Raw genomic sequence first — 11,735 nt, 5'->3', positions numbered from 1 at the left:
GGTAAGGTCACATTTCACGAATGAAGTGTCAGTGGTTGCCAAAATTGTGCGTTGCAGAAATCCAACTGGTACCAAATAAAAAACAGAAATTTCTTTAAAAAACTCAGTCATCATCAAAATGGGGGCAGGACATAAAAACGGATTTAGAGAAAGTAAGAACTTTAATGGATGTAACATAGAATGATGTTCTGAATAGAATGCAGTTGGGTGGGATTAAGCACAACTTGTGCGACATTCAGGCGGCCTAGTGCTGTGATGAGACGTTAGGAGTAGAACATTAAGAAAACAACATCGATCACTCAAATAAACCGAATTGTCATCTTTTTTATCTAGACCAAAATTACCATTTCTTCAAAATTTTTGTCGACTATGAAGTATTTGTTAAAGTGCCTCTAACTACCACCCTCAGATAAATGCCTAGTTCGCTAGGCCCTAAAAAAGAGCATTAAACTCGAAATATTCACCAGGATAGTTGATTTCTTGAATGTAAGGAACTACTACAAGACACTGTGGCGTTAATTGAGGAGGGGCCTGTACCCCTAGATTTTTCGGCCCCTGTCCAAAGAGTTTTTTGGCATTTTCGTTGAAGAAAAAACGGTAAATTTGCCCTCCCCCTAGCCAATTGAAAAATACTTTTTGCACATCGTCTCTCCAAGCATTGGTAAATTGACGCTACGCCAAAAGACTGCGCACTGCAGTAAGCTGGGAGCTATCGGGAGATCAACACTCCACTTTAAGATGGAGAAATATGTGGAGGGCTAAATAGTGCAGATTGAAAAACCTATAAAATTAAACAGAAAAAGATGAATTTATTTTTGAATACAACAGCTTGTATCAATAAAACGGAACTAACCTTTTCATCAGGAGTAAGAAAAATACTTTCATCATTTTTAAGAGATAAGAAATCGGCAGTTGTCTCCAAACAAGGTTCTTCATGTTTTTCCGACCGTACATCTTTGGTGTCAGATCTAGATGCCACACTTTACTAGTACGAGATTTGGATAGAACTTTCAGCTTATTTTTCAAATCCTCATTCTACAAAGGTACATTTATAAATTATTAGTTTTTTTCACATACTGAGTCTCGAACCAGTTACATACATCTTATAAAACATATTCTAGTAGTTCATCCCACATAAACTAGATACTACTGGCAGAAAAGCTTGGATGGGTCCCCGCAATTTTGCCACCATCATCAGGAATTTCAAGATACTTGCCACAAAATTTTAAACTTAATAATAAATCTATATATATAAAAATAAGTTGTCTGTCTGTGTGTCTGTCTGTCAGGTGACGTCATGTTTCTGTGGCGACTGACGTCATGAAGTTAGTTGTCGTCATTTTTGCTATGACGGTGACGTCATTAAAGATATTTAAGACATGCGTTCACGGAAAAATGTTCAATTGTAAAATGACTGAAGAACCTACAATGGCAACAGCCGAGGAAACTGCTCAAAAAGGGTCTATGCCAAAAAAATTGCTGCTGATAGAGAAAGTAAGAAAGAAAGCGTGCCGAGGAATCACAAGAACAGCAAGAAAACAGGCTTGCGGCTAAAGAACGCAAAACCGCGCAGTTAGATGAAATCCACCTGGAAAGCGAGAGTCAAAACATATCAAAACTGAAAATGATAGCGATGATGATTGGGTTTGGGATTTTGACTTGGATAAGGTCATCAATGCCTACCATATTTAAGTTAAAAAACAAAGGTTCGGCGATATTTACTTCATAGTGGCGCTGAAAAATAAAGAAGAAAAAAAACTGAAAAAATGTAAAAAACTAAAAAAAAACTAAAAAGAAAAAAACACTCAAAGATAAATTACAGACCGGGACACAAATGACGATCGACACAGAGGGAATATAAATGACGACCGGAAGCTCAAAGAAAAATTACAGACTGGGACACCCGGACACAAATCACGACCAGGAATATAAATGACGACCGGGACACAGGGACACAACTACAACGGGGACGCCGGGGGCACAGGCGGGATATATAATTGACGACTGAGACACAGGGATTGTTTGAATAGAAATTACAGACCGGGACACCGGGACAGACGAGCGGGACACTCAAAGAGAAATTACAAACTGGGACACCAGGACACAAGTGACGACCGGGACACAGGGAATATAAATGCTATTTATATGCACAGACAATGGGACAGCAAAGAATGTTGTATATTCGCATGTTTTACGTAGTTAAAAATATATATTTATATCTATCTCTATTCACAGGTGGGACACAGGGACACAGCTACAATGGCTCGTAACTAATATGGCGCGTAACGACTTACGCGCGCGGGGGGGGCTTGGGGGGCGCGAAGCGCCCCACCAACTAGGTGTTGGGGTGGCACGAAGCGCCACCCCAACAGCTAGTTTATATATATCTATATATATAAAAATAAGTTGTCTGTGTGTGGATCTGTGGATCAGGTGACGTCATGTTTCGGCTGACGTCATGAAATTAGTTGCCATCATTTTTGCTTTGAAGGTGACGTCATTCAAGTTATATAAGACATATGTTCGCGTAGAATTCTATTAATGTTTAAGTTTACAATGACTGATGAAGATGCTCAAAGAGTCTATGCCAAAAAACTTGCTGCTGATAGAGAAAGTCAGAAAAGAAAGCGTGCCGAGGAATCAAAAGAACAGCAAGGAAACAGGCTTGAGGCTAAAGAACGCAAAACCGCGCAGTTAGATGAAGATCCACCTGGACAGCGAGAGTCAAAACATATTAAAACTGAAAATGATAGCGATGATGATTGGGTTTGGGATTTTGACTTGGAAAAGGTCATCAATGACTACCAGATTTTAGTTAAAAAAACAAAGGTTCGGCGATATGTATTTCATAGTGAAGCTGAAAAATAAAGAAGAAAAAGAAAACTGAAAAAAGAAAAAGAGAAATTACAGACTGGGATACCAGGACACAAATGACGACCGGGACACAGGGAATATAAATGACGACCAGGACACAGGTATTTAAGAATATCGTTCAAAGACAAATTTTTAATTGTAAGAAGACCGTTGAAAGAGAAATTTCTAATTGTAAAATGACTGAAAAACCTACAATGGCAACGGTACCACCATCGAAGTAGATAACCAGTGGGTTTACGGCCAACCTACCATCTTCAAAGATACCACGATAGGAAGACTCTACACCGTTCACCCCAATCAACATGAATGCTTCTTTCTACGCCTGCTTTTGGTGAATGTACCCGGTCCGACATCCTTTGAGTATTTGAGAACTGTAAACGGTACTATACATGACACTTACCGTAGTGCATGCCAAGCTCTGAATTTATTGGAGAATGACCAACACTGGGATAACTGCATCAATGACGCGTGCGAAACGTCAACCCCAAGTCAAATTCGTACACTTGCTCTCCATCAGCTCCTACAGAGTTATGGGAAAAATATAAGTCAAAAATGTCCGAAGATATACTCCATCGAAAACAGTTAGAGACGTCAGAAATGACTTTTGATTTTACATCAGAAATTTATAACGACACTTTAGTTATTATAGAAGATTTGTGCGTACGTATGGCAAACAAACCTCTTCAGGATTTGGGAATGCCTTCACCTAACCGTATCGCTGCTGTTTCGACATGTGTAGAATTGGATCGTGAACAAAGTTACAGTACGAGTGATCTATTGTCGTATGTACAAAATAACATTTACAAGTTAACGTCGGAACAAAAAGACATTTATGATACGATAGACTCAATTTCAGGACGTATACAACTACCTGCTGATTTCTGTAGTTTAGTGACGTCCAAAAATGAATTGATTGAAAAAGTATTTCCGAATATTCTAAAAAATTATAAAAATAATAAATGGCTTTTAGTTATTATAGAAGATTTGTGCGTACGTATGGCAAACAAACCTCTTCAGGATTTGGGAATGCCTTCACCTAACCGTATCGCTGCTGTTTCGACATGTGTAGAATTGGATCGTGAACAAAGTTACAGTACGAGTGATCTATTGTCGTATGTACAAAATAACATTTACAAGTTAACGTCGGAACAAAAAGACATTTATGATACGATAGACTCAATTTCAGGACGTATACAACTACCTGCTGATTTCTGTAGTTTAGTGACGTCCAAAAATGAATTGATTGAAAAAGTATTTCCGAATATTCTAAAAAATTATAAAAATAATAAATGGCTAAGTGAAAGAGCGATTCTCGCACCCAAAAATATAGACGTCCACGAAATCAACAATATTGTTTTGACCAAGATTCAAGACCAGGCAGTCCTTTACAAGTCAGTCGACACAGTTTTGGAACCAAATGACTGAATTATTTCACACTAATACAAAAGAAGAAAAAAACTAAAAAAGGTAAAAACTACAAAAAAAACTAAAAAGAAAAAAAAACTAAAAAAGCTAAAAAACTAAAAAAAACTAAAAAAAGGTAAAAATCTAATAACTAAAAAAAACTGAAAAAAATAAAAAAAGGCAAAAACTACAAAAAAAATAAAAACTAATAAAAAAACTAAAAAAGCTAAAAAACTAAAAAAACTAAAAAAAAAACTAAAAAAAGGTAAAAAACTAAAAAAAACTAAAAACTAAAAAAGAAAAAAACTAAAAAAAAGGAAAAAACTGAAAAATAAAAGAGAAAAAGAAAACTAAAAAAATATGAATAAATATATATAAAAATAAGTTGTTTGTGGGTTATGTCTGTCTGTCTGTCTGTCGAGTGACGTCGTGTTTGTCCGCATATGAGGTCTGAATTATTTCACACTAATACAAAAGAAGAAAAAAACTAAAAAAGGTAAAAACTACAAAAAAAACTAAAAAGAAAAAAAACTAAAAAAGCTAAAAAACTAAAAAAAACTAAAAAAAGGTAAAAAACTAAAAACTAAAAAAAAACTGAAAAAACTAAAAAAAGGCAAAAACTAAAAAAAAACTAATAAAAAAACTAAAAAAGCTAAAAAACTAAAAAAGCTAAAAAAACTAAAAAAAGGTAAAAAACAAAAAAAAACTAAAAACTAAAAAAGAAAAAACTAAAAAAAAGGAAAAAACTGAAAAATAAGAGAAAAAGAAAACTAAAAAAATATTAATAAATATAAAAAATATAAATATCCGAGACACAAATGACGACCAGGACACAGGGAGTATAAATGACGACCAGGACATAAGTAAAAAAAAAACTAAAAAAACTAAAAAAATGGTAAAAACTACAAAAAAACTAAAAACTAATAAAAAAACTAAAAAATCTAAAAATCTAAATAAACTAAAAAAGAAAAAAAAGAAAAAAGGAAAAAAATAAAGGAGAAAAACAAAACTAAAAAACGAATGTATATACAGACCGGGACACCGGGATACAAATGACGACCGGGACACAGGGAATATAAATGACGACCGGGACACAGGGACACAACTACAATGGGGACGCCGGGGGGCACAGGGGGATATAAATGACGACCGGGACACCGGGACACAAGGAATATAAATGACGCCCGGGACACTCAAAGAGAAATCACAGACTGGAACACCGGGACACAAATGACGACCGGGACACAGGGAATATAAATGACGACCGGGACACAGGGACATAACTACAAAGGGGACGCCGGGGTGCACAGGGGGATATATAAATGACGATGGCGACTCAGGGAATGGTCGATTAGCAATCAACAAAGCTCAAGGGCAATCATTAGAATCATGAGGTATAGATCTGAATACGGATTGTTTTCCCATGGACCATTATATGTTGCATGTTCAAGAGTCGGTAAACCTGACAATCTATTTATATGCACAGACAATGGGACAGCAAAGAATGTTGTATATTCGCAAGTTTTATGTAGTTAAAAACATATATATATATATATATATATATATATATATATATATATATATATATATATATATATATATATATATATATATATATATATATATATATATATATATATATATATATATATATATATATATATATATATATATATATATATATATATATATATATATATATATATATATATATATATATATATATATATATATTCACAGGTGGGACATAGGGACACAACTACAATGGCGCGTAACTAATATGGCGCGTAACGACTTACGCGCGCGGGGGGGCTTGGGGGGGCGCGAAGCGCCCCCACCAACTAGGTGTTGGGGTGGCGCGAAGCGCCACCCCAACAGCTAGTATATATATATATATATATATATATATATATATATATATATATATATATATATATATATATATATATATATATATATATATATATATATATATATATATATATATATATATTACGTGTTTTTAACTACGTAAAACTTGCGAATATACAACATTCTTTGCTGTCCCATTGTCTGTGCATATAAATAGATTGTCAGGTTTACCGACTCTTGAAAATGCAACATATAATGGTCCATGGGAAAACAATCATTTATATTCCCTGTGTCCCGGTCGTCATTTGTGTCCCGGTGTTCCAGTCTGTGATTTCTCTTTGAGTGTCCCGGGCGTCATTTATATTCCTTGTGTCCCGGTCGTCATTTATATCCCCCTGTGCCCCCCGGCGTCCCCATTGTAGTTGTGTCCCTGTGTCCCGGTCGTCATTTATATTCCCTGTGTCCCGGTCGTCATTTGTATCCCGGTGTCCCGGTCTGTATATACATTCGTTTTTTAGTTTTGTTTTTCTCCTTTATTTTTTTCCTTTTTTCTTTTTTTTCTTTTTTAGTTTATTTAGATTTTTAGATTTTTTAGTTTTTTTATTAGTTTTTAGTTTTTTTGTAGTTTTTACCATTTTTTTAGTTTTTTTAGTTTTTTTTTTTACTTATGTCCTGGTCGTCATTTATACTCCCTGTGTCCCGGTCGTCATTTGTGTCTCGGTGCTTTGTTGATTGCTAATTTATATTATATTTATATTTATATTTTTATATTTATTAATATTTTTTTTAGTTTTTTTTTCTCTTATTTTTCAGTTTTTTCCTTTTTTTTCTTTTTTTCTTTTTTAATTTTTAGTTTTTTTTTGTTTTTTACCTTTTTTTAGTTTTTTTAGTTTTTTAGCTTTTTTAGTTTTTTTATTAGTTTTTAGTTTTTTTTTAGTTTTTGCCTTTTTTAGTTTTTTCAGTTTTTTTTAGTTTTTTACCTTTTTTAGTTTTTTAGCTTTTTTAGTTTTTTTTCTTTTTAGTTTTTTTTGTAGTTTTTACCTTTTTTAGTTTTTTTTCTTCTTTTGTATTAGTGTGAAATAATTCAGACGTCATATGCGGACAAACACGACGTCACTCGACAGACAGACAGACAGACATAACCCACAAACAACTTATTTTTATATATATTTATTCATATTTTTTTAGTTTTCTTTTTCTCTTTTATTTTTCAGTTTTTTCCTTTTTTTTAGTTTTTTTCTTTTTTAGTTTTTAGTTTTTTTTAGTTTTTTACCTTTTTTTAGTTTTTTTTAGTTTTTTTAGTTTTTTAGCTTTTTTAGTTTTTTTATTAGTTTTTATTTTTTTTGTAGTTTTTGCCTTTTTTTATTTTTTTCAGTTTTTTTTAGTTATTAGATTTTTACCTTTTTTTAGTTTTTTTTTAGTTTTTTAGCTTTTTTAGTTTTTTTTTTTCTTTTTAGTTTTTTTTGTAGTTTTTACCTTTTTTAGTTTTTTTCTTCTTTTGTATTAGTGTGAAATAATTCAGACGTCATATGCGGACAAACATGACGTCACCTGATCCACAGATCCACACACAGACAACTTATTTTTATATATATAGATATATATATATATATACTATATATATATATATATATATATATATATATATATATATATATATATATATATATATATATATATATACATATATATATCTCTATCACAGGTGGGATACAGGGACACAACTACAATGGCGCGTAACTACTTACGCGCGCGGGGGGGCTTGGGGGGGCACGAAGCGCCCCACCAACTAGGTGTTGGGGTGGCGCGAAGCTCCACCCCAACAGCTAGTAATGAAATAAAATTGAATTGAATTTTAAGAAAGATCAATTGATAATAGTTTAAACGTACATGTTAAGTGTGTTCTAGAGCTCGAAGGTTATCGTTAATAACTAAATGTATTTCCATACATATTAATGATACATTTATTAAATAATAATTATAATAAAAATTTTAATTAATTTAAATTAATAAGATTCAAAACTAATTAATATATTAAAAAAGAATCAATACATAAAATAATACGTTAAATTCACTTATATCATTTTCGTTGAAAGACAATGGATACCACAAATTAAATTTTCTTCTGCCTTTGTCAAACAGTTCGTGGTAACGAACTGTAGTAAGGAGCGACCCGGCTCAATAGTAAACGAAACTATAAAAAACGGAATTTTGATGCTAAAAGATACATCAAAAGAATCAGATTTTCATGCTGATTTTAAATCGAAATTTTTCTAATAAGCCAATAAGTCCAGTATTTTTGTATTGCTATAAATACAGAACGAACTCTGGTATTGATCTGTTTCATATGTTATACGTATTTTAGGGGTTAAATCTGCTGCTGAAGGTAATAAAAGATGATTAATAATTCAGTTCTGAATCCCATAATTCGTCTTTGTTAACATGAAATAATAAAAGGTGTGCAAGTGATGATGGTAAAAAAAAGGAGGCATATTTAAACTAATCTACTTGGCAGCACTGAACATAAGTATGGCCAATGAAAAAGCGGTAGTAACACGGTTGCCAGGTTATCAAAAGCAATCCTTATTAAGAAATGCAGAGATAAAAAAAAATTAAGGCTGAAAATCATGAACAAATAACGAATTTTTATTCAGTCGAAGTTCAAGAATGATTTTTATTCAACATTTTCAACTTGAAGGGTCATTAAAATAAGGTCATTAAATTATCTTGTCCTTACTGGTTATTGATAGCTGAAATAGAATTCCCTACAAGTTTTTTTCGCACTAAATGGGAAATAAAACAGCAATCTATTACGACAAAGGCATGTGTCACCCTATTTGAATCTGAATCGTTCAAAGATTTTCAATCTGTTTTATTGGAGGCAGAAAATAGGCCGTGTTCACCCCCCCTAACAATCCAAACTATAAAAAGCATAGCAGTAGTATCAGTTTGAAACTTTTTCTTCTTGCTTCAACTTGAATGCATGAAATGATCTACTATAAGATTTGATTGATTGTAATGATTACCAGATTATATAATTATCCATTATAATGATTATGTAACTAATAAATGATTGATTATAATGTTTACCCAAGATTAAAAAGAAATAGAATTATGTATGATTGGAAGAACAAAAATGTTAAAACAACCTTTTAGAAAGTACTGTTATGTGCATTATATATCATAGACATTTTTTTCCTGCATCCAGGAAAATCAAAATTTTTTGAGAGCAAAAGTTAAAGCACGGCGTAATTACGAAAATAAAAACTCGTGAGTCATCCCTTGTAGCAACGATGATTTTCACACTGAAGGATACAGCACTCCAAAGCTCCTTAAATTCACGGTGACTCCCCTCCCCACCTCCTAATTTTCTTTTTTAGTACATAAACGCTATTTTTTTATCGGTGAAAAATAAATTTTAATTTTTCGTCTTTTAGCATATTTGGAGATAAACGTGTAAAAATAATAATTGTGTTTCTATTTTTGTTTGCCAGAAATACCAAGTGGCAATACTGACTACTGATTTTTTTCCCCCAGTTTTTTCCTTTCCCTCGCCCTACAAAGTTGTTTTCTTTACAAATCTTAATTTTTGCTCTACTATCGATTTTGAAAAATTCTAGACACATTCCTTGGTTTTCGCACGAGAAGATACAAGAAAAAAAAAAAAAACAAGTTGGCGTAACGCCAGTTCTTAGCATAAGTTTACTCATTTCCCACCCCAAGTCTCAGGCTCATGTGACTTCTAATATCAACTTTTTTTTCATCGATATAATGACATTGAGAAATTTGGCTATTCAATATTTTTGTGACTTTCTATTTTTTTGTGATTTTCAATATTTTTTGTGACTTTCAATTGATTGCAATTAATATTTTTTTGGTGACTTTCAATTGATTTCAATTAATATTTTTTTGTGACTTTCAATTGATTTCAATAAAAAAAAACTTGTGACTTTCAATTATGCTTTCAATTGATTTCAATTAAATTTGTTTTTGTGTTTTCAATTATGCTTTCAATTGATTTTAATCAATATTTTTTTGTGACTTTCAATTATGCTTTCAATTGATTTCAATTAATTTTTTTTGTGACTTTCAATTATGCTTTCAATTGATTTCAATTAATATTTTTTTGTGAATTTCAATTATGCTTTCAATTGATTTCAATTAATTTTTTTGTGACTTTCAATTATGCTTTCAATTGATTTCAATTAATATTTTTTTGTGACTTTGGTAAAATTCCAGAAAGGGTTTAGGTTAGGAGAATGAAACTTTTAGGGATAAATCTACAGGCTAAAGTATGTCCCGGGAAGGTATTTTGAAGCAACTACCTCCACTCCTTCTCCCTCTTGAGGGCCCTGACCTTTGATGACCTTTAAAAATATGTGTGTTATAAAAATGAAACCTTGCAAAATAGATCTTCTGCTTAATTGAAGTACAACAAAATTATTTTCAGCTTCATAACTTTGCTCAATTCCATTTTATAAGGTTTTAAAGATATCCAAATACATTTCCTAAATAAAAAAAAAAACATTGATATGGATCAAAATTCTACTCAAATAACAGGAATTGCATTTTTAGAACTAAAGGCAGAGAAGAGCAACTAATAACTGAAAATTAAGGTAAAATGTTGTTTTGTCAAAATTTCAATAGGTATAGACCTGTCATGTAGCAAATTTCAGGGCCCTCTAGAGGGAGAAGGAGTGGAGGTGGGTACTTTAAAATACCTTCCCAGGATATACTTTAGCCTGTAGACCCATCCCTGAAAGTTTCATTTTCCTAACCTAAACCCTTTCTGAGATAGCAAGAAGTCAATTAACTAGAATTTTACCGTAACTTTTAATTATGCTTTCAATTAATTTTTTTTGTGACTTTCAATTATGCTTTCACTTATAGACAAGTCCTTTATAAACATTGGTTCCATTTTTATAATACTTCCAACTTGACAATGATAGACAAGTTCCATTTTCGCAAAGATTTATTTGCTCATAAAATGAAGATATCCAGTCATCATATCTTCCACGCCTTTACGGTTGAAGACTTAGTGGGGTCCTATGGTGGCGCAATGGGTATGACCTCACCTTGGTAATGTGAAACACAGAGTTAGAACTCAGCTGTAGCAATACACTGCAGGTACACCACTAGGACCTTAGTAGTCAAGGAGCATCGTTAATCCGGTACAGTATAGAGGGACAATGACATCATATCAAAGCCCCATTAAGGAAACTTTTAGCAACAAGATTTTTTAGATGTAAATTTATTCCTCATTATAACTCGATGCAAAATTTAAACACAGGATTTTCTATAGTAATAAAGAAAAATTATATTTAAAACTCATCATGACCCGCCCTGTACAAACGGCAATCCGGATTAAGCCTAGTTCAATACATATAATGGAGTTAGGCCTGTGACCTCAGTACTAAAACATTAATTTGACCACACTGCCTTTCTATTCACAAATAAAACCAAATGAAATTACAGAAAAACAGGTCTATTGTTTCAAATAACATCGCGGAAAATTACAAAGCGGAAAAAGACAGTGAAATTGTCATATTAAACATTATTAAGATGTATTTTTATCGTCTCTGTTTGTGTTTCGATTTTCCCCTTCT

The 11,735-nt window shown here is 32.4% G+C and overlaps 1 protein-coding gene across 1 annotated transcript in view; it reads right to left on the bottom strand.

The window, feature by feature from the left end:
* Positions 1-6: 6 nt before the first annotated feature.
* Positions 7-11,735, bottom strand: part of LOC136032815 (E3 ubiquitin-protein ligase TRAIP-like) — a 40,022-nt gene continuing 28,293 nt past the window's right edge. Inside the window, exon 5 of the mRNA XM_065713219.1 lies at positions 7-1,035. Within this exon, the coding sequence (XP_065569291.1) occupies positions 835-1,035 (201 nt within the window). The 3' untranslated portion in view covers positions 7-834. The remainder of the gene's footprint in view (positions 1,036-11,735) is intronic.

This window comes from Artemia franciscana, chromosome 11 (assembly GCF_032884065.1).
Source record: "Artemia franciscana chromosome 11, ASM3288406v1, whole genome shotgun sequence".
Lineage (NCBI taxonomy): Eukaryota > Metazoa > Arthropoda > Branchiopoda > Anostraca > Artemiidae > Artemia > Artemia franciscana.
Note: the sequence above shows the minus strand (reverse complement) of the source record. Positions and strands in the feature narration are given on the sequence as shown.